This window comes from Pseudochaenichthys georgianus, chromosome 22, assembly GCF_902827115.2.
Source record: "Pseudochaenichthys georgianus chromosome 22, fPseGeo1.2, whole genome shotgun sequence".
Classification (NCBI taxonomy): domain Eukaryota; kingdom Metazoa; phylum Chordata; class Actinopteri; order Perciformes; family Channichthyidae; genus Pseudochaenichthys; species Pseudochaenichthys georgianus.
In genome coordinates, this window is record NC_047524.1 from 30,401,075 (window position 1) to 30,425,129 (window position 24,055).

At 45.7% G+C, this 24,055-nt stretch overlaps 1 protein-coding gene across 5 annotated transcripts in view; it reads right to left on the minus strand.

Annotated features, from left to right (window-relative positions):
- The window catches only part of LOC117467646 (apoptosis-stimulating of p53 protein 1-like), a 132,600-nt gene extending 109,052 nt beyond the window's left edge, over positions 1-23,548 (minus strand). Inside the window, exons 1-2 of one of the 5 annotated variants that reach the window (XM_034111423.2) lie at positions 23,035-23,548; positions 2,397-2,528 (exon numbers count right to left, since the gene is read on the minus strand). In XM_034111423.2, the coding sequence (XP_033967314.1) occupies positions 2,397-2,528; positions 23,035-23,109 (207 nt within the window). In that variant the 5' untranslated portion in view covers positions 23,110-23,548. Of the gene's footprint in view, positions 1-2,396; positions 2,529-2,859; positions 3,051-23,034 lie in introns of those variants that run through there. The other 4 variants (XM_034111421.2, XM_034111424.2, XM_034111422.2 and 1 more) reach the window with 4 other exon arrangements.
- Between the last annotated feature and the right edge of the window lie 507 nt (positions 23,549-24,055).

The window sequence follows — 24,055 nt, forward strand, 5'->3', positions numbered from 1 at the left end:
TTACTTTCAAGTTAGGACAAAAGCTGCTCCCGTGTTGTAACACCAGCCCGGTCTGAACATTTAAAAAAAATCTGCAACATGTCAAGCCACTTCAAAATTACTATCAGATCTTTACAATCAAACATCTGTTGTTTTCTAAATGGAAATATACATTAAAAACGTTTCGAAGAACATACCCTTAAGAACTTCACCAGGCGGCCAGCAGCATCCTTTGCACTAATCTTGACTCGTGACTTCTTGCCCTTGGATGTTGGCGGGAACAGGTGAAGTAGCAGAAGAATGGCAGCCACCTCACAGTCCCATACTACAGACAAATAATTTACACCATTTCAATTACTTAATGACTTTACCAATATTATCTCATGTTTGAGCCTATTTTTCACAGATCATTGATGCTTTATATGTTGTGTTTTTAGAATAATGATTGACAATAGATGGACCTGAGTCTCCCCAGAAGTTGATTTCCATATCGCATTAATTTATTATTGTATAAAAAAACTGGCCAGCAGTTATGTTAAGTACATGGGATATGGAGCAAAGCAGCCAAAACACGAAAAGCTCTGGTATGGTCCAATACTTTAGATTAGATAGAGAACACAGTGAATGCCCTATGTGTCAAAAACACCAATTTACACTTACCACCATCATCAGATTCTTGTTGTGCACACAAAAGAAGCTCATCCACGTGCAAACTTCCAGGAAGATTTTTGCAATCTGCAATGATCCTCGGTTTGAAGAACGTTGGCCATTTCGCAAGAAATGTACCAGAGACTTCCTCGCCAAAGAGCATAGTGAAGTCTTGTTCAATCTTAAACACAAAACATGACAAGGTGAGCAAAACAATGAACTACCACAAAGCTTTTAAAGTCGTTACTTCTTACCAAGCCTGATGTGTCCAGGAATCTTGAAAAAAGGTCTAGGACAGTGGAGGCTGTGGCTCGGTCTTGAACAACCTTTTGTCTTTGTTGAAATGTTGTCTTCATTTTGTCTTGGACCAGGGTTATGTCACTTGAGTGCCTCGTCACTGACATAGCTTCATTGCATTCATCACCTGATAACTGCCTCACAGGTGAATGCATGCTGCGATGAGTCTTAGGTCCGCCTTGAAAAGAGACCTTGGATTTCTCGATTTCTTGACCTGGCTTTGAATGCAGGGCTGCGTTGACAATCTGAAACAACAATTGCCTAGCATTCAGCACAAACATTTCACCTAGCTAACAAGGACATATATTAATGTCGGTTCGTAACAATAAATCAGGGCTGAAAACAGCGTTTTAGGATTAATGGATATTGGATACACAGCTTTCCTCACTGGCATCTTGCCCCTTTCACACAGAACATTCCATTTGAGCATTTCCCTTGTTTTTTTAAGACACTTACTATTGGTACAAATAATTATGAATTATGTGCATCATCAGTTAAAATTAGGGCTGTCAGTCGATTAAAATATTTAATCGCGATTAATCGCATGATTGTCCATAGTTAATCGCGATTAATCGCAAATTAATCGCACATTTTTGATCTGTTCTAAATGCACCTTAGAGGAATATTTTTCAAGTTTTTAATACTCTTATCAACATATGAGTGGACAAATATGCTTTATGCTAATGTTTATTATCATTTGAACAATGACAAATATTCTCATGAATATTAAACACAACAACCTGGAACCTCTCTCATTCAATACAAATGGTGTGTGTGTGTGTGTGTGTGTGTGTGTGTGTGTGTGTGTGTGTGTGTGTGTGTGTGTGTGTGTGTGTGTGTGTGTGTGTGTGTGTGTGTGTGTGTGTGTGTGTGTGTGTGTGTGTGAGTGTGAGTGTGATCGTTGGAGCTATGTGCAACTCAAGGCATATGCTCGAACGGGAGCTGCAATCATGTTGCTGCAATCATGAGTGTGCTGACTTCTCGTACAATGTCCCGCTGTCTGCTTCCTGCATAAAGTCAAGTGCTCGGCGCAGTTGTGTGGATAGGGCGCTCCTCTGTTTTCATTTAAACAGCTCCTTATATCAGTTAGCGCAGCTAGCTAGCACCAGATGCTAACAACAACAATAGCCGCGTTCACACTGCGGTACGGTAATGCACGTAAGGTCTCTCTCTCGCTCGCTCGGGCCACACACACACCCTCCCGGTCCTCCCGATGGCCAGTCGGTGCCTGCCGGTGAGCGTGGAAGTGTGGTCTGCCACAAGCGGGCGGCAGGAGCGGGGCTGTCAGCAGCATCAGCTTGTAGATGGTATTTTAAACTCGATGCGCTCTGAAACTACGGGGCGGCCGAGGACACAAAATACACATGCGTTAATCGCGTTAACATAATTAGTGGCGTTAATTTTTTTTTGCGTTAACGCGTTATTAACGCGTTAACTTGACAGCCCTAGTTAAAATACACCAGATAACTTACATCTCTTGCACTGCTGCTGTCAGGGGGTCCTTCAATCAGCTGTCTTTTCCAAGCTTTGGTAGATTCTAGTCTTATTGTTGAGTCCGAGCTTGATGATGACCCATCAGATAAGAATGATCCCTCTGAAGAACTCTTCAACATTGTCACACACACACACACACACACACACACACACACACACACACACACACACACACACACACACACACACACACACACACACACACACACACACACACACACACACACACACACACACAAGATTAATTCAAAAGCTCATCAAAGATGTCAGAATCCACTTCCACTCCTGTAGAATCCTCTAGCATCAAGGAAGTCAAACCTGGCAAATTGAATTTTGCCAGCACTGAAACAAAGGATAATTTGGACCATATCATAACTCACAAGTTAAACATATAACACTGAAACTCTTGAAAGCAACCATGATGCAAGACACTTTAATTACCTCCTTGTAAGTGTAACCCAAATGTCCCGTAGCCTCTCTGAACACCATGGGACTCTGCGTTGTGTTTGTTATTGGTGATGGGATGTTATGCAGAGGGGTGGAAAACAGGACACAGCAGATCGGATTGCGGTGGAGACGCTGAGTAGCGATTTATTCTTCACAATAGCAGCTCTTCTGACACACCTTTTGCGGAGTGAATATAAACATTAGCGCATTAGCTACATGCTAACCAATACAATAACCAAATGAACAGACAAAACATAAACATCTCACTCCCAAACATACACAAACGGGTAAATAAACATTTAAACTAACCCATTAATTAAATAAATGGAATGTTTGGACGTTTTAACATAATAATGTGTACAATTATTTGCCGCCATTAACACTGCTCACATTTTGCGGAGTGAATATAAACATTAGCGCCAAGATGGCGGCCGCACCCAGAACAACAAGAGAAATACGGTGTCCCACAATGGACAAAAAACAACAATTTGCTGCGCAACAGCAACACCTAGTGGCCTGTCAAGGCTGTTACCTTACATCTACCCCTTCTTTAATTGATGGCGTCCCAGCCATCAGGCCAAACAAAATACAACAAAGTCCATGTAGCACAAACAATTTAAACAGTTAAAGAGAAACAAATAACCTTTCTGTATGTATGATTGTCTTATAAAATGTGTGCGCGTTATACATTTTAACAGTCAGAATGTTGTGACTTGATTGTGTCACCCCTGTCCTGCTTCTCTACTTGCTTTGGCCCTTTGCCACAACTTCCATCCCCTTTCTCTCCTTCTCTGGTCCTCTTCCGAACTCAGGACTTGTGACTCACATGACTGTCTCTTCGGGGCACACCGATTTCTTGGTGGATTTCTCCTAGGAGCCTTGTCAAGTGATTTGGTGTCACTCACTGTCGTACTTTCCTCATCTCCTTCATCCATTTGTCCTTCATCCACATCCACTTCCTCCATTTGTTTGGGCTCATCGTGTACCACTGGTGTCCCAGGTTCCACATTCTCCTCAACTTCCTCTGTATGATCGATCTCACAGTCCTCTGCTGCATCCGATTCAACCTCTTCTCCTATCACTTCACTGACTCGTTCCACTGGAAGGAACATACACTGTGTGAGGAGGTTGCGGTGCACCACCCTCTCTCTCTCTCGCTGTCCTCGTATCACATATACAGGTGTGTTGAGTTGTTTCTTCACCACAATGTATGGACGTGCCTCCCATCTGTCTCCCAGTTTCTGCCGCCCCTCCACATGACATACTTTGACAAGGACTCTATCCCCCGGTATGAAGACTTGACCCTTTGCTTTTCTGTCATAGTGCTTTTTCTGTAGAGCCTTAGCATGCCGAGAGGTTTGATTAGCCTGTGCATATGCCTGTGACAGACCGTTGTACAGAATTTGGACATAATCACTGTATCCACGTGGCTCACTTGCGGTGGAAAGCCCAACAATCAGGTCCACTGGGAGCCTAGGATGTCTCCCAAACATCAGGTAGTATGGTGTGTAACCCGTTGAGTCATGCTGTGTGCAGTTATAGGCATGTGTCATTGCGTCAAGATGCTCATGCCAGCGGGGTTTCAAGTGTGGCTCCAAGGTCCCCAGCATGTTCATGAGGGTCCGGTTGAACCTTTCGGTGGTCCCGTTGCCTTGTGGGTGGTAAGGGGTCGTATGAGTCTTTGTGATGCCAGTGCACTTACACAGCTCCTTCACAACTGTACTTTCAAAGTTGCGCCCTTGGTCCGCATGCAGCTTCGCAGGGAACCCAAACCGGCAGAAGAAGTTTTTCCACAGTGTTTTAGCCACTGTAGAGGCCGTTTGGTCTTTTGTCGGGTAGGCCTGGGCCAGAGATGGGGTCGTTACTAAAAAAAAGTAATATATTACATATTACATTTAAAAAAAAGTAATATATTACACTACTTCGTTACTCTCTACATAAAGTTACTCGTTACTTTACTCGCAGGGCCGGCCCGCCCCTCCCTGCAGGCAGATCACGCAGACTGCTAAAGTTTCAAATGTTCTCTTTAGTTCAGTTTCCATTGTCGCATAAGACTGATCCAGATCCTGAATGTTTTCCTATCTGACCATGGCTGTCCTCTGTCTCCTGCTATCTGTATATTTTGCGCAGTATATCTCTGCTCACGCTGTTGCGTCGGCGTGTTCTCCTGCGTGTTGGCCATGTGTTGCACTGGAACCAGACTTCAGCCGAGCACGTACGAACTGCGCATGCGTGAGTGGCAATAACTCTCCTTACCAGCAGGCGGCGGTAGTGTGTATTCGTCATTCAAAACAGGCAACAACCGGAAAACAGAGAAGAAGAACAGAATACGTGATATAAACAAACAACAAATAGCTGTGCGTTAGCTTCACCTTAGCATGTGTTCTTTGCAGGTGTTTGTTGAGGTTTGATTATGACTGATTTTAGTAAGTAACGAAGTAACGCGTGTCGGGGCAATGTTAGTAACTGTAGTGTGATTACTGAATTATAAAAGTAGCGCATTACACTACTCCTACCGACAAAAGTAATATTATTACAGTAACGCGTTACACCCAACTCTGGCCTGGGCGTAGCGGGAAAAGTGGTCTGTAACCACAAGCACATTTTCTATGCCACCTTTGGACTTCTCCAGAGTCAGAAAGTCCACACACACCAGCTCCATTGGGGCACTGCTGTGGATACTGACCAGGGGAGCCCTGGAGCCTGCAGTAGGGGTCTTCCGGAGACAGCACCTTTCACACTGCTCAAACCAAGCCTTGATTTCTTGAAACATTCTTGGCCAGTAGAATCTCTCCCTTATTATTTGCAACGTTCTCTCGAATCCTAAATGCCCTGAATCATCATGGAGAGCAGTCTTTACTGCTGTATGCAGTTTCTCTGGCAATACTAGCTGCTCCACTACTCCCCTTTGGCCGTCCTGGATGTGGCGGTACATGATACCATGCCTCACCATTAACCTCCTCCACTCTTTTAAAAGAAGGCACACCTGCTCACCACCACTGACCCTCTCGCTGCGGCTAGGTTTCCGGTTAAAACTTTTGTAGTGCAAGACGGGGCCAATGACAGAGTCCTCGTTCTGCCCCACACGGATCTCCTGTGTTGTCATGGCAGGCAGGGATTCCGTCCCCACCTCCCTGTAGGGCTCACTTGACATGCCCGGCCCAAGGTCTTGTAAGTCAGGGTTCTCTGCGGCAGTGTTCTCATCAGGGGGCCCTCCTGGTTCTAGTGTGGGCTGTGTCTCCCCATGCAGTCTCACATTGATCCCCACCCGCTGAGGACAGGTTTGTAGGACCTGTGTGACCTCCTGGTTTGACATACGGGAGAGGGCATCTGCATTTGCGTTACATTGTCCCCTCCGATACTGGATGTCAAAGTGGAATGTAGACAGACGAGACACCCATCGCTGACCGGTAGCATCCAGCTTGGCAGAGGACATCACATATTTGAGGGGGTTGTTATCCGTCTGGACAGAGAATGGACGCCCATAGAGATGGTCGTAAAACTTGTCTGTCACTGCCCACTTCAGAGCAAGGAAATCCAGTTTGTGTGCATGATACCTCGACTCGGCCGGGCTCAAGCCTCTGCTCGCATAGGCTATGACTCTTTCAGCTCCATCCTGGACTTGAACCAAGACAGCACCAAGCCCCTGTCCCGACGCATCGGTCTGAAGCACAAAAGGTAGGCTGTAATCCGGGTAACCCAGTACTGGAGCAGTCGTCAACTTTTGCTTCAGGGACTGAAAGGCTTCTTCACAATCTGTAGTCCACAAAAAGGGCAGCTCAGGACCCAAACTTGTCTTCCTTCCTCTTATTTTCTTCCTGGGGTCACCAGTTGTCAGGCGGTATAAAGGAGCAGCGATGCTCGAGTAGCCACCAACGTACCGTCTGTAATATCCAGCAAACCCTAAGAACTGCAACACTTCCTTCCTGTTTGTGGGCCTCACCCAGTCCCTGACTTTGCTGATCTTCTCTGGGTCTGTCCTGATCCCCTCCGCCGATACCAAGTGACCCAAGTACTGCACTTCCTTTCTCACAAGCTGGCACTTGGAAGGCTTTAACTTCAAGTCATGTTCATGAAGCCGATCAAACACCTGCTGCAACCTCTCCAGATGGTCATCAAAGGTATTGGAGAAGATGATGAGGTCGTCAAGGTAGATGAAGAGGTGGGTGAAGTTCAGATCCCCAAAACAGCAGGTTATGAGCCTCTGGAAGGTGGACGGAGCATTCTGCAGTCCGAAGGGCATCTTGTTGGCTTCAAACAGCCCCATGGGTGTGCTGAATGCTGTCTTGTGCTTGTCTTGTTCCGCTACCTCCATCTGCCAGTAACCAGATGTGAGGTCTAGTGTGGGAAAGTACTTTGCTTGCCCCAGAGCCTCCAGGGCCTCTTCTATTCTGGGCAGGGGAAATGCGTCTCTCGTGCTGTAGGAGTTTAGCTTTCTGTAGTCAATGCACAACCTTAATGACCCGTCTTTCTTAGTCACGATCACCACTGGGGACGCATATGGACTCTTACTAGGCCTGATGACTCCTGTCGCCTCCATCTCTATCAACAACTTCCGCACATCTTGCCACTGTGAAGGCGGAATCTTACGATACGGGAGCCGGAAGGGCTTGGAATCAACCAGGGGAATGTCATGCTGCATTGTTTTTGTGTGGCCGTAGTCCATGGGATGCTTGGAGAAAACACCTATGTTCCTCTCGACAAGATCTCTAAGGAGGGAGCGCTGGTGTTCATTCTCAACTGCTGCTTCACTTAGGTCCACCCCACAACTCACCACTACCTGGTCCAGACTCAGGCAGACTTCCTGACTTTCATTATTACGACATCCACTCAGATTTTCGTCTGGAAATTCCACAACATTGTCCACGAGGAATGCATTGGCCAGGTGAGTGTGTGGCTTAATAGTAATAGCATGTTGGGACAGGTTCATCACTCTGACCGGGGCACAGCCTTTCTTTACATCAGCCAGGACTTTGGCAACCAAGAGGTCCTGGGGAAGCTTCAAGGAGGAGTTGCTTTCAATGAGGGCAGTATAAGTCTTTCTCCGTGGGCCCGTTTTGATCTCACACCTCACGTCCTTCTCTTTTCCTGCGGGAATTCGAATCTTGCGCCCGGTATACACAGCAGGGCCCACCTTGTCATCTGTTGCCTCACGGTCGGTGCTGCCAATCTCCAGTAGAGCGGTGTACCACTCCGGGTAGTCTTCCTTGACTCGGTGAAGAAACTGCTGGCCGTAGGTTGCTTGGAGGTGACTCCTCAAGGCCCGAATGACATTCGTTCCCACAAGCAATGGAACAGAGGAGCGATAATCAGAATCAGGGACAACAAAAGCAGGCACAGTTTTGAACTCTTTTCCCAGCACTTTCAAGTCAATTTGCAGGACACCATAGTAGGACACACTTTGACCTGCTGCACCCTCTATGGGTACTTTAGAAGGCTGCAGCTTTTGGTTCTGCAGGGCAGGGTGGTTGCACCAATATCTGTGAGTAATACTGGTTACCTGAGAGCCAGAGTTGCACTTCATTCCATTAACTTCAACCTCACCCTCGTTCCGTGGGCCTACTAAGGGGGTGCCCTCTTTTCCACCAATTGATTTTTTTACTTGCTTTGGGGGATCTTGCTGCCCGCCCATGGTTGCCCCGGTTACCATGGGCTCCAAGCGTTTAAATGCTGAGCTGAGTTAGGCCTGTTCTCCTCCGCAGGGGTCATAGGCTGTGGTTGGCGTGCCCAGGCCGGATTGGGATCTGGGAGCACTGCTCTGCAGTGCTGAGCTGTATGTCCTTCCTTCCCACACCGGTAGAATACAAAACTTGAACTCTGGATTGCAGTTCTAGGGGGTGGCTGAACCCTTGGAGGAACCGTGGGTGAAGCAGCAACTCTTGACTCCAGACGAGACAACTTTGTCATCTGCTCCTCTTGGTTAACAGCCAATCTCTTGACCATCTCTGTCAACTCTGACCACTCTGAGGTATTCTTTGACCTTTCTGCCCTTACATTAGTACCCTCTGTTGTAACATGCACCTGGGTGTATGTTTTATTTGCCTTGTTTTGTGACTGGAACCTTTTAGACTCTTTTGCTAGGTTTCTGAGTTCAGTTTGAAGCTCTCGGAAACTGAAAAGCAGGGGCTTCATAGGTGAAATCCTCGTGTAGACTTCCTCATCAATAAGCCCTCTTAGGAGCTGTCGGGTAAGTTTGCAATCTCGGTCAGGGAAAGGCCTGCCCCCTCTTTGACAGGCCGCAGTATTGCCTCCAACGCTATAGCATAAGATCAGGGAGATTCTCCGGACCTCTGGCTACACTCATAGAAGTCAGCCAGTGGATCTAGAGAGCCCTGTGTGTCACCGTACTCTGCCCTCAGTTCTTCTCAGGGGTTTGATCATGGGGGGGTAGGTTCAGAACCAGCTTCCTAGCCTCACCACCCAGGTGTCGCACAGCAGTGGAGAAGCGGAGGTGCATGGGAAGCTCTACTGCCTCCAGAAGGTACTGCAGGTCACGAATCCAGTCCTCTATGAGCATTTTACTGTCAGCATTGCCAGTGAAGACTTGGACATTCTTCACCTGATGGGTCTGCATGAAGCCACCATAGGCAGGCAGTGGAATGCTTGGGTGCGTGAGGGCTCTGCCAGGAGTCCTTTGCAGTGGCTCAGATAGACCGGGTTGAGTGTGGTGAGTGGGATATGGAGGTAAGGGCGCGGACTGATGGAGAAAATGGCGATTACTGCTGACTTGATGGTCCGAAGCAGGCATCCTTGGAGCAGGGGCTTGGGTGTGAGCTGCATAAGTTACATTCAGGGGGTTGGGCGCTGTCATGTTGGGGCCCCATGAACTCGTGACAGAATGTAGCCTCGGGGCTCCTTCACTTTGAGTCAGGTCATGTGGATATTGGACAGCAGCTTGTGACATATGTGATTGGGGGGGTTCGTTCATAATCTGACCATCGGAGGGTCTGCCCAGCAGCAGGGGGGTTATTCATAATGTTAATTGTTTGTGGTGTTTCAAACCTTGGTGCGGGTACTTGGGGTTCAGGAGCGGGATATGCATAGCTGGTGTAGACATGGGAGTTACGCTGAATGGCCTCGGTTGGATAAGGGGGGTTAATTGGAGGATTTATGTTGGGTTGCTGCATAGTTCGCATTACAGGGTAGGTGTTGAGTGGGTTGTGGTACAATAGCTGTGGGTTCATACACACTGACTTGGGGCGGGGGGCAGGGACCATCGTTGACTGTATCACCGGCTGAGAAGCGGCTGCACCCAGTCTGCCATAATCAGACCTGTTACCAGTCTGGTAACTTGGACCCGGACTAGGGCTGTTGTCGAAACAGAGCTGAGGTACCTGTATTGAAGCTCCAGGGCCTGGAAATGAAGATACATGAGCTGGAGTAACACGGTGATCAGTATAAGGTGATAGGATTGGGGGTTGTGGGGTATTATGCAAGCCTGAGTCTGTGGGGTTCCAGCTGATCCGGTGGTCTTCAGTATCAAACTGTAGTGAAGCATTTGCAAACCTGGTGGGCTGGTTGGTGAGTTTTGGCCTCACTGATAGCTGGTGGTTCGCTGTGCTTGTGTCAGCGGATGCCCCTTCACTCAAGAGGTGTGTGTGTTTTAATAGGGGAGTCATAGTTGAGGCTCATTGCAAGCCCAGGGAGAGGTTGCAGGCCTGATGCCTCAAGCTTTGATGGGGAATCTGTACGAGCACTCCACATCTGTTTGTGTGTTAACTTGTGTTTATGTGGAAATGTTATTTCTAGTGTATTATAATGAGTCAAAACAATCAATACAAATTATAATGTCTAGCACAATATCAGCTCGTAATTAAATTACATCTAGAACACTGCTCAATAAGAATATATATGAGATAAACTGGCAACAATAGCTTAATATTCGTTGCAGAGTGGTCTCACACACAATATACTCTTTAACCATTCAAGTAGTGGTGAAGTTGCTATAATAACAGGAACATTTCTCTAAAGAAAACAGCAAAGTTCACAGCCTTTAAAGGATATATTGGAGAAGGTGAATTTCCTGCCAATACAGCTACACAGATGATAATAGCTCAGTCCAACAAGCTGTTCACTCACCAGCCTAGTGGCAAAGTGTGTTGGGGGGGGTACTGGGACTCTGCGTTGTGTTTGTTATTGGTGATGGGATGTTATGCAGAGGGGTGGAAAACAGGACACAGCAGATCGGATTGCGGTGGAGACGCTGAGTAGTGATTTATTCTTCACAATAGCAGCTCTTCTGACACACCTTTTGCGGAGTGAATATAAACATTAGCGCATTAGCTACATGCTAACCAATACAATAACCAAATGAACAGACAAAACATAAACATCTGACTCCCAAACATACACAAACGGGTAAATAAACATTTAAACTAACCCATTAATTAAATAAATGTAATGTTTGGACGTTTTAACATAATAATGTGTACAATTATTTGCCGCCATTAACACTGCTCACCTTTTGCGGAGTGAATATAAACATTAGCACCAAGATGGCGGCCGCACCCAGAACAACAAGAGAAATACGCAGTCCCACAATGGACAAAAAACAACAATTTGCTGCGCAACAGCAACACCTAGTGGCCTGTCAAGACTGTTACCTTACATAAGAATTCAGAGTAATTGTAGACATCCTCTACTTTTGGTACCCTGACCCATTTGCTCATACTCTTGTATTCAACAGGAACCAGCATGTCACCACCTTCAAAGGGAAAATGACTTATATTAGCATACATATACACAGATACATATACCTATACACACAAACATATATGTATATAAATTCAGACACACATATATAATACATATGTACAACCCATACTATGAAGCATACAACTTATAAAAACAGCCTGCACATTTGTTATAGTTAGCTAAGATAATATAACTGGTTATTTAGCTACAATGGTCTAAAATACACTTGGTTATAAAGTTGAGCATGTTTAAGCTATAGGAACTAGAAGAGGACCGCTGGGCTCACGTCAGGGAATGCATGACTGCTGGGATTTTTGTGCTAATCTGCTTAATTACGGGACGGCGGGGGAAATAGGTGAACATGTGACAAAGCAGCGTTATAAAGTTAATAGCTTAGAGAAATAAAGCTTACAATAGTCCACACTCGTTTCCCTCCCCCCGTCACACACACAGGAGAGCGCCGCAGTGCTCACTCGCGTTCGTTCTCTGCTTCAGTAGGAGGTTGCTGTCGGGTGGGTGCTAATTGCAAGCTAATAATGCTAGTAGTTAAGCGACCGTCGACTCCACGAGGACACACGGTGATAGCGGTTTATAACTCTAGCTTCCAACATGGCGGAAACACTCGATAATGCAACGCGGCTAACATCGGTCCACAAGCCCCGGGACGGCGGGGGGAATAGGTGAACATGTGACAAAGCAGCGTTATAAAGTTAATAGCTTAGAGAAATAAAGCTTACAATAGGCCACATAATTACAATTTACAGACATTATTCATGGTTACATCAACCGCAGAATATTAATTTTAATCAAGTGAAACTTACCGCTTTGGTTAGAGAGATGGCTGTCGAAGGTCTTGGATGGTGCTCCTTTGCCGGAAATTGAGGGGTGTAAGAGTCCTCACAATGACCAAAATGTACACCAACACTTTCAGCAAAAAACTCTAGTGAGTGATAGCTTGACTAAACTAAGTGTTAAAATAACACTGAACCCTGCTGATTAACACTAACACTGAAAATATAACACTGGCACATTTGCTGTGTAGGTGTATGGAAAGTATGGGCGTGTACAACATTGATTTAAATGATGTCACAAATCATAACCAGCTGAAGCACCCCCCAGGATAGCCATAGCACCCCCAAGAAATGTATGTCTTCTTTTTTTTATGTGTGAAATTCATAATTTGAAAAAGGATTGATTCGAAAAGAATATGCTACAGTAGCCTACTTCTGGGTCTCTGTGTTTCATTCAAGCTCTGCTCTGTGTGTGTGGCACGAGCCATTTTGTATGCGTGCGCGAGCGAGAGAGAGAGAGCGCGCACCAGTACCGGAGATTGTTGTGGTTAGCATCTGGTGCTAGTTACGCTAACGGATATAAGGAGCTTTTTCAACAACAAGGTGGAGGGAGAAGTCTCTGCTATCAGACTGAGAGTCTCATGGTGCATTCACACCAGCCTTTTATAGTCCGGTTGAATTGAACCCTGGTGCGTTTAGCCGCTTGGTGCGGTTCATTTGGGTCGGTGTGAAGACAGTCCGAGACCTCTTAAGTGAACTAAACAACCGGACTCTGGTCCGCTAAAATAGGTGGTCTCGGAACGCTTGCTTGCGAACTCTGGAGCAGTTCATTGCTGGTGTGAACGCAGTCCGCACCAAAACATAGGAAGCGTAGTATTTACGTGTGACAAGAACACGGATGTCTTCAAAAATCTTTAGCGAAAGAGTCTTTCAAGACATCCGCGGTTGTTTAGTTAAAGAGTGAAGCAGAATTAAGTGTTGAACAGTGTCGTGTAAAGTAAAAATGCTCCGTCAACTAGGCTACATAAAATTAAGAACACCTGTCGTCTGTGAAACGCGCCTCCTTACTGCAGAACGTCTCTCATTATATGTGTTATAACGTTTTTTTAACGGACGTTGTCTGATTATATAATATATGCGTCTGTTGGTCTACAGATTAGATGCTCCATACCCCCTTAATGTCTGACCAATGGTTGAACAGCATTTCCGTGCACATGACTTGTGTTTAAAGTTTATAGTCCGTTTGAGTTTTGCCCGTGTGAACGCAAACCGAACCTTCTGAAAAATGAAACAATGTAACAAACTGGTCTGTGGCCAGAGAAGCGGACTATTAGGTGTGAATGCACCCTCAGATAACCTCAGCTCAGGTGAAGTAAAGGACTCTCTCAGTGTTTAGATCCATCCAAAAGCTCCAGTACATTCAGAACAGCGCTGCTAGGATCCTGATGAGGGTGCGCAAATATGATCACATCACCCCCATCCTTAAAGCACTACACTGGCTACCCGTGGAACTGAGGATCGAATTCAAGGTCTCCGTCCTCACCCACCAGTGTGTCCATGGAACTGCCCCTCCCTACCTCAAGGAACTCCTCACCCCCCATACCTCCTTGCGGACCACCCGTTCCAGCAACTCCAATTTCCTCAAACCCCCCAGGACTAAGCTCCGTACTATGGGAGACCGGGCCTTCTGCTCGGCTGCTCCCAGCCTGTGAAATGCTCTCCCCGACCAAATGAGAGCACCACAGACCGTGGAGGCTTTTAAAAAAGGCCTCAAAACCCATCTCTTCAAAAGAGCCTTTGCCTAGACCTTTTTATCACCCTTTTATTTATTTTTATTGCTTTTTTATTAATTCTACCGTGTTGTGTAATGTTTATTTATACTGTTCATGCTCACTACTTGTAGCACTTCGGGATTTGAATTCAAATATGAAGTGCTTTATAAATGGAACCCATTATTAGATAGTTCACTTTAGTCTAAGTTATCTCAGTGGGTCTCAAACGGTTTGGTACGGTGGCCAGCAGGTGCTAACGCGGAACAATGGCCAAAAATGCATACAAAAGCAGGAAACAGCTGCAAATAATGAAATGAAAAACAAACAAATCCTGAAAACAAATACAACCAAAAAACGCTGCATTTACAGAAATTATGCAAACTAAATACAACACACAAACGCATCACTAGGCCACCAGGGTGGGTGGAGGGGGTCAGGAGGACGGGATTTTGGGCTGACAGCCCAGGAGAACAGCAGAGGACCCGGAAGGGATCTCGGGCGGAGGGCCCGGGGGCAAAGCAGAAGCCGAGAAGGGGGACTCGGGCGGACGGCCCGGGGGCAAGGCAGAGTCCAAGGTGGGGGACTCGGGCGGACGGCCCGGGGGCAAGGCAGAGTCCAAGGTGGGGGACTCGGGCGGACGGCCCGGGGGCAAGGCAGAGTCCAAGGTGGGGGACTCGGGTGGACGGCCCGGGGGCAAGGCAGAGTCCATGGTGGGGCGAAGGCCACAGCTGGCGAACTCAGGGGGCCGAGCATGAGGGCGAAGGCAGCGGCAGGAAGAGTCAGGGGGCTGGGCTCGAAGGCGAAGACCACGGCACTCAGGGGGCCGGGCTCGGGGGCGAAGACCGCGGCTCTCAGGGGGCCGGGCTCGAGGGCGAAGACCAGACAGCTCCGGAGGCCGGGCAGGACCCGGTGTCGGCCGAACAAGAACTGGAGCCGGCGGGACAGGCTTCGGCAGGATCCCCCACGGAAGAGGACCAGGAATTGGCAGGACCCCCGGCGAGACAGGTGATGGCGGGGCCTCCAACGGAAGAGGATAAGGGGTTGGCAGGACCCCCGGCAGAAGAGTTGTCGACGGGACCCCCAGAGGAACAGGACATAGGATTGGCAGGACCCCCAGCAGGAGAGTAGTCGGCGGGACCTCCAACGGGACTAGACATGGAACTGGCAGGACCCCCGGCGGAACCTCCAACGGCACAGGACATAGGGTTGGCAGGACCCCCGGCAGGAGAGTAGTCGGCGGGACCTCCAACGGCACAGGACATAGGGTTGGCAGGACCCCCGGCAGAAGAGTAGTCGGCGGGACCCCCAACGGGACAGGACATGGGATTGGCAGGACCCCCAGCAGGAGAGTAGTCGGCGGGACCCCCAACGGGACAGGACATAGGGTTGGCAGGACCCCCGGCAGGAGAGTAGTCGGCGGGACCCCCAACGGGACAGGACATAGGGTTGGCAGGACCCCCGGCAGAAGAGTAATCGGCGGGACCCCCAACAGGACAGGACATGGAGTTGGCAGGACCCCCAGCGGAACCTCCAACGGCACTTCAGTAGGGACTTGAGTTGGGACTTGAGTAGGAACTTGAGGGGGCTCGGGAGGGGACTCGAGAGGTGACTCGAGAGGTGACTCGAGAGGGAACTCGAGAGGGGACTAGAGTTGGGACTTGAGAAAGGACTTGAGAAGGGACTAGGGAAGGGACTAGAGAGGGGAACAGAGAAGGGGCTAGAGTAGGGACCAGAGATGGGACTATGGCAGCTGGGGCCAGAGCTGAGTCTGGAACCATAGCTGCCGAGGACAGAACTGGGTCTGGAACCATGGCTGCTGGGGCCAGAACTGGGTCTGGAACCATGGCTACTGGGGCCAGAACTGGGTCTGGGACCATGGCTGCTGGGGCCAGAACTGGGTCTGGGACCATGGCTGCTGGGGCCAGAACTGGGGCCAGAACCATGGCTGCTGGGGCCAGAACTTGGGCCGGAACCATGGCTCTTGGGGCTCGGGCTGCTAGCCTGGCCTTGCGACGACTCCTTTTAGGAGCCGTTTGGAGGCTTCGTGGACCTCCAAAAGCCAGACGAGTTCCAGAGAACGGCTCCTGGACAGGAGCAGGACATGGGGAAGAAGCAGTGGTTGACTCCGGACAGAACACACCGAGACTTTTGTAGTCAGCAGGCTGGAAATCACACACCCAGAGGAAGTTCAAAATCCAGCAAGGTAAGAATTTCACTAAGCCTGGTTTCTCCATAGCCAACTGGTGCGCCTCTACCCGAGCGGCCTCCTTCTGCAGAACACTGGACGCTCCCTTCCACCAATCATAGCAGCAAGCCAAATAAAAGGAAACATTTTGTTATTCCTCCTCAAATGGATCATCTGCTGGGTCCATCTTGGTTGGTTCGTTCTGTTACGGTGAGTGAAGCAGGTAGGACCCAAATGCAGAAAAAACTGAAAATACCTTTATTTCAAGGATATTGCACACAGACAATCAGAACACTCCCCGGTGAACACAGTCACAGACAAACGACGAACCAACACTGAACACATGAAGGGACAAGACTAAATACAGGGAGGGGTAATCACAAGACGAGAAACAGCCGGGCAGGGGAGGAGAAACACAAGGGCGACAGGTGAACACAATCAAACAATTAGACACACCAGGGAAACTAACGACAGGGGAAAAACACAGGAAGAAGGACCAGACAATATACAAGGGAGAAAACATGACAGGGAGAACAGCAAAACACTCAAAACAAGACATACAAAACGTGACATAACACAATAATCGTAGCACTTCCCTCACTTTATCTTCTCTTCACGTGAAGCTCTCCTCTCCTCAGCTGGTGTAGTAGTTAGGCACGCTAACACTAGCTATATAAATATGACGCTCTATGTATAAAAACAAAACAAAACTTACCTTCTTATATCTTTCTCCATTTAAATGAACTTTCTTTCCTCCCGATTTCCATCACTCTTGTTCGTTCTCTCTGTGTCTGGTCATACATCAATCTGTTCCACGTAGCGCGCCCCCTAGAGGCCTGGAGCACTTCCGGAATGTTTTTTTTTTTGTATGTGTTTTGGGATTTGTACGTGCTTTTGACTTTGCATATCGTTTTAGTATTTGCAGCGTTTTTCTGTTGCGTTTGTGTGTTGTATTTAGTTTGCATAATTTCTGTAAATGCAGCGTTTTTCTGTTGTATTTGTTTTCAGGGTTTGTTTGTTTTTCATTTCATTATTTGCAGGTGTTTCCTGCTTATGTATGCGTTTTGGGCCGTTGTGCAGCGTTTGCACCTGCCGGCCACCGTAGTTTGGTCACGATTAATGTAAATAAGTATTTCTGAGGCACACGTTTATATGATCATTATAGGTATAAAAAAATAAGAGCATAAATGAAAAACAGGTATGAAATACTATGACAGTAAAACAAGAATACACTTTAAAAGGGGAGTGATTTGTAAAATATCCATAAATAGAAAATCGGTTTACAGTTCTGTTTCATATGGGTGTTGAGAGATGTATCCATAGATCTCTTAATTTTGCTCTCAAAGTGCACCAGATTGATGCACTTCATTTCAATATTTAAAAAAGAATCTGCCCCCGGACTGTAGAGGATGTTAGGTCTACTACCCCCCACTTTTGAAAAAAATAGCACTTTACCCCTGCTTACACCTATATGCCATGAACTGATTATCGAGCCTTCCTTGCAACAGTCGCTGTTGTACTGTGTGTGTGCGTGTGGCATAGTTCCCGTTAGAATATTTTTTCGCCGGGCAACATGTCTGTTAAAGTGTAAATCTTCCAGACAAAATGAGAAAAGTGCCGGTCAAAGGTCTTCTTTGTTATTTATTGAGCTTTAAAACAAATTGATATGATTCAATATTAAAACTAATTATAGTAGATTAACTACATTATTCAAAAGTGAAGAGTACTTTACAATAACACGTGAAAAATAAACGGAGCGTGCTCTCCCTCTCCTGACAGCCCGTCAGTATCATGCAGCTCGTGGATCAGTAATGAGTGACCCGACAGTGAAACTAAACATATCTATAACTAGTTTAGGTAGTTTGAGAGGTAATTAAAAATAGCTACGTGTGATATTCTAACCTGAAGTGTGTGTTTTGTCCGCTCACCGCTGATCATGCAGAGCTGTGTGTCGACTCGTCAGCAGCAGCTGATCTCTCTCCCGTCAGATTAGACTTCACTCGCGTTTATGTCCATATCGATCAGATCCAGCTAGTTCTAGCTAATGATAGGACTACCTGCTTATTAAAAGACACCTAAACAATAAGTGTCGCTATGCAACCTTGTGAGACCATAAAGTATAGTGCAGCATTATGCATTTGTTTACATGCCCACCGGAACCCCGAGGCATTACCAACAGATCAACGCACAATCAACCCATACAGGACATCTCTTTCCCCACATTAAGTGTTAGACATTAGAATTGACTATTCTTGTCCGTCACATACTCTTTTGTCTGTCACATAAGTTGCTCAACTGATGTGGTATTGCGCCAAACGGAAATGATTTTGAACGGACACTTTGACCGGAGAGATTTAGATTTGCCGGTCTTCAGCATATTTTACCGGTCGTAGTCCGGTAATTACCGGCTAACGGGAACTCTGGCGTGTGTGGAGTGTTGCAGTAGAAAATTCAACTGTAGCGCCCGGGACATTAATGGGAAACCCTACATGTTTGAGCACCCTCTATGAAACGTCAAGCTACCCCACAGCACCCCCAAAAGAAAATATCTGGTTCCGCCACTGATCATAACATACATATATCTAACAGCAGTGTCAAAGTTTAGGACATTGAACCTAATTGGCAATGGTTTTTCTGATCGCTCAAAATTAACCAACCTGAATAATAGACAACTGTTGTAATTTGTAAATACCATACTAACATCTATCTAAATAAGGGTGGTGTTGTTTTAAAATATTAAAACAATATTCATCCATCCTTTGGACCCTTTAAACCACAAACGAGGCTCCCTCCATTGCCCATTGAAGGATTATTAATGGAAAGCCCAAAACACACTCCAGTAGGTTTAGAGTAAATGGTTACCGTCTTCAAAGGAGAGCGCAGAGCTTCCGGTGTTGTACTGTTAAAATTTGAGCCAGTCAATGAATAGTTCAAGGGATTAGTTTATGAAATCGTTGTAATGATTGAAAAACATTTAATAAACTACCTTTTATAATAGTTTGTAAAAGCTGCACACGCCCTGCTTTTGTGTCTGTTATTTTGGGAATTGTTGAAGTGAAAACAAGCCGAATGTTAAAGCTATTAAAAAGGTAGAAATTGTAAAACATAATTAATACTTTAAAAGGTGAAATTCCATTTAGTTACAATGTAATCTTGCCATTTAGCTACACGTCCGAAAAGCCTTCAACTGTAGGGCAGACTTAAGCAGAGGTGGGAAGAAACTAAGTACATGTACTCAAGTACTGTACTTAAGTACTGTTTTGTCATACTTGTACTTAGACTCCGTTTACACGGGAACGCAAACGCATACGAAACGCAAACGAACCGAATACGATATCAAAAAGGTCTTCCGTTCACACGAGACCGCTCGAAAGCGCTGGATACGCTGTAGTACATATGTCGGGCCTGTAAGTGGCGCTGTACTTCTGCCACAAAATACACCAAAAGCAGCAAAGAAGACCCCGAGCATTGTTGCCATGGTTGCCCTTCTGTTTATGCCCCGAGGTGGATTTAGCAACATGTAGTTCATGTAGTTCTCCATGTCCACTTGTTGCTGATGGTTGTGGTTGAGGAGCTGTAGATTTTGCACTAACATCTGTAGCATGGTCAGTAGCAGTAGCAGTAGCTACTGACAGTAGCAGTAGCTACTGACAGTAGCTACTGACCATGCTACAGCAGTGAGCAGCAGAGGTGGGGAGAAGTGGGGCAGTGGCTTCATCGTTATCAGGAAATTATCGTATAGGACGTACACACGGAGCCGTTTGGCCCCCCAGAGCGTTCCGTTTGCAGATCTATCCACCTTGGGACCCGTTATCGTTTGCGGGGTCCGTTTCCGGGTTTCCGTTACGGCCTCGGAGCGGATACAACCGTTTGTAGAGATGTCCCGATCCGATCACGTGATCGGGGATCGGAGCCGATCACGTGATTTTCAAAATATCGGGGATCGGGAGAAAAAAATCGGGGATCGGGATTTTTTTTTTTTTCTTTTTTATAATTTTTTTTTTTTTAACTTAATGTTACAAAACAAAAATGACCATGTTCACGTCTTAAAGTCATCCTGAGGACTTAGTTTTGGTTTAAAATTACACAACATCATGTATGTGTTGCTTTCTTTGTTTTCTTTTGGCTTGTTTTCATAGACCTGGTTGCTTATTTCTCTGAAATCTGGCAACAGAGTGGGCAGGGCGCAGTGTCTAATAGTAGCAGTAAGCTAACGAGAGGCTACGTTCAGCTGGTGACTCGGGAGTCGGGACAGAGAAAATGTCAGGAGTTTGGAAGTATTATAAAATTGAAAGCGAAGGCAGTGTAACAGCCAGATGCAATGTTTGCAAGGCAGAGGTTCCGTGTGGTGGAAAGAACAGAGCTACGTTCAACACGACCAATCTAATACGCTACCTGAGAAACAAACACCAACAACAACACGGCGAGTACACAGCGGCCACTCAGGTAACGGCACTGAAACAACCAACACTTTCAGAGACTTTTAAAAGGAAAGAGAAACAGTGAAAAGGCCAACACAATAACAGCCAAGATAGCTGAATTCATCGCGTTGGATGACCAGCCGTTATCTGTTACCTTTTTTTTCTCTTAATGCATTGCATAAAGATCGGATCGGGAAAAATCGGTATCGGCAGATTGTCAAAATCAAATGATCGGAATCGGATCGGGAGCAAAAAAAGGTGATCGGGACATCCCTAACCGTTTGTGTTCTCGTGTAGACAGCACCTTAACTTGAGTATTTCCAATTTATGCTCCACTACATTTTGGAAGAATTTATTGTACTTTTTACTCCACAACATTTATTTAACAGTCATAGTTACCAGCTACTTTTGACGTATAAAAACATATGACATTTCAATAGGACATAATGCAGGCCTGTAGGCTACTACCAATATATATAGGCTATAAAAAAAAAAAATGCTCTTAATATTAAAAAACTGCAACACTTAGAGGCTCTTACATGTATTTCTAAGCAATTAAAAGCATGAATATTTACTTTTACTAAATGAAGTACATTTAGCTGACAATAATCTGTACTTCTACCCAGTAGCGTAGGCAGAAATGTACTTTAGGATGGGCCTGTAAAAAATAGGGTGGGCCAGATTTTTCTTCTGCGCATCAGAAGCTAACAACAATCCCCGCCGGTACCGGTGGCAGATTACTTTTAGAATACTTTTGGAATACTTTCTTTTACCATAACAGATGGGTATGTTTTGGGGAACAGGAGACACATATTTTACTGTTTTCATGGCTTATCAACAACTCAAACACAACATCTTGGTGTCATTCTGGACAGCTCTCTCATCTGCACCCCACATAAAAAATATCACCCAGACTGCATTCTTTGTACTGTCTTAAAACCTTTCCTTGGAATATGTTATGAATTGTAAAGTGTCCTTGGGTGCTTTGAAAGGCGTCCCTAAATAGAATGAATTATCATTATTATTTATTATTATTATTATTATCTGAAACGATGTAATAACTTTTAAAACTTTTTCCAGTCACTTGCCCCATGCATTCAGCAGCAGCAGGCCATTCACTTTGATTTAATCCCGTTATAAATGTCATCATTTTGACAATAAAGAAATGCTACATAAACGTTATCTTGCACATTTTATACAACCATCTCCGTTTCTAACTTGCCATATATTTTAAAAGAGATCTCTCTCTCATCTGCGTGCGGGGGCGGGGCCTCACAGACACGTTGCAGCTCTCTCTCGCTCACAGACATGCTGCAGCGCTGTGCAGTGTGCACACAGTTCTGCCGGTAATGCATATTACATTTTGTGAAGAAACTTTTCCACCAATAATTCCAATAGGTATTCCAAAATGTATTCACTTCAGGTTTACGAAAGTAACTGTAATCAGATTACTCATTTTTCAAATGTAACGCCAGCTGAATACACTTGATTTTTGTATTCTGATTACGTAACGCCGTTACATGTATTCCGTTACAACCCAACCCAGTGTATATCTCTCCGGACTGTCCACCAGCAGATGAAAAACACCCACCTCTTCCAAGGGACGAGGGAACCGTGCGGCAGAGTTTCCGTTAACATTGTTTTTCTTCTGACAGCCCAGCAGCAGGAGAGGTGGGGAGAGGGAGACGTGGGGAGAGGGAGGCGGGGCTATTTCATCGTTATCATAAAATGATCGTATAGATCGCTGCTAGATGAGGGCAGTGGGGGCTCTTCTTTAAAAACCAAAGTTCATCAGTGAACTTTGAGCCATCATTTATTTTGCAGGCAGCTCTCTGCCTCTCTCACGTTATTATGGCGTGCGCCGGAACCAACAATCAGTTTTACCGTAAATGAGTTCGGTTCAGAGAATAAAGCACATACAACATTAATTTGTTCACTTGAATTTCACTTTGAATTATTGGATATTCTCAATGGGTGAATACATTTTTTTATAATAATAATAATAATAAAAAAAAAATTTTTTTTTAAAAATGACACCGAAGCTTTCTCAGGGTGGGCCCATGAGTAAACTGGGTGGCCCTGGCCCTATGGTGGCTACGCGACTGCTTCTACCAAATTAACATTATGAATCCTGGACTTTCACTTGTAATGGAATACTTTCAAACCAAAGTATTTGTACTTTTACTTAAGTGAAGGTTCTTAGTTCTTCTCCCACCTCTGAATTTAAGTCATTAGCATGGATTATGAAGCACATGTTAGCCATGAAGAAACATTTAAAGATATAAATCACATCACAAAAAACTCACCGGTAACATTCCTGGTGTTAGTCCTCCTGTCCCGTTAGAAAAAGAACGCTCTGCTCCTGATTTCCCGCCTTCCATACATCCAAATCTGTCTTCTTCGTCTCTTTTCTCCAGACAAATATCCAGATGCTCAGAAAACTAACGCTCGAGCTCCTTTCCTCTTCCAATCCCTCCCTCTTCCTTCCTCTCTTTCTTTCTCACACACACACACACACACACGCACACACACACACACGCGCACACACACACACACACACACACACACACACACACACACACACACACAGACAGACAGACAGACAGACAGACTGAGTTAGTTAGTTAGTTAGTTAGTTAGTTAGTTAGTTAGTTAGTTAGTTAGTTTAACTCAAGGACAGGAAGTCAAACTGTGTGTGAGTAAGCTGGAAACACCAGTATTAGTTCCATCATCAGAATGGCAGTGGTTTCTCCGGACGGTGCTCAGCAGGCGGTGCTCCGGTGTTGGTGTGTGGGGTGAACTGGGTCACCGTCCCGATCAGCCCTCCCATCTGCCCCGCGGTCACCTCCTCCTCCTCCACCTCAACCTCGCGATATATAGCCTCCAGGTTCAATTAAACATGTAGCAAATAGTTGGTGGAATAATCACAACAATTTCAATCAATACTATTTTCCAAATGTTTGTATTAATGTTATGTTTGAGTTACAGCGCCCTCTCTCGGCAGTGTGTGCAACAACAATGCTTTTCCACAATGATTGTTTTCGAAGGTTTGAAGGTTTTATTGTCATATGCACAATAGCCACAATGTAGTTGTTGGCCATACAAATCATAACACATATATCTTAGGATATAAAAAAAGACATAAGGAAGTAAAGGAGTACAATAAAAATGAGTGCAAGTAATACAATGGGGAAATTAAAATTCAAAAATAAGTAAACTATTAGCAAATGATGCATACAATTAGGTTATAGATTAAACTGAATGTTAAATGTAATACTGTACAGTAGAATAAATACTGTATACCAGACTGCAAACATGATAAATTCC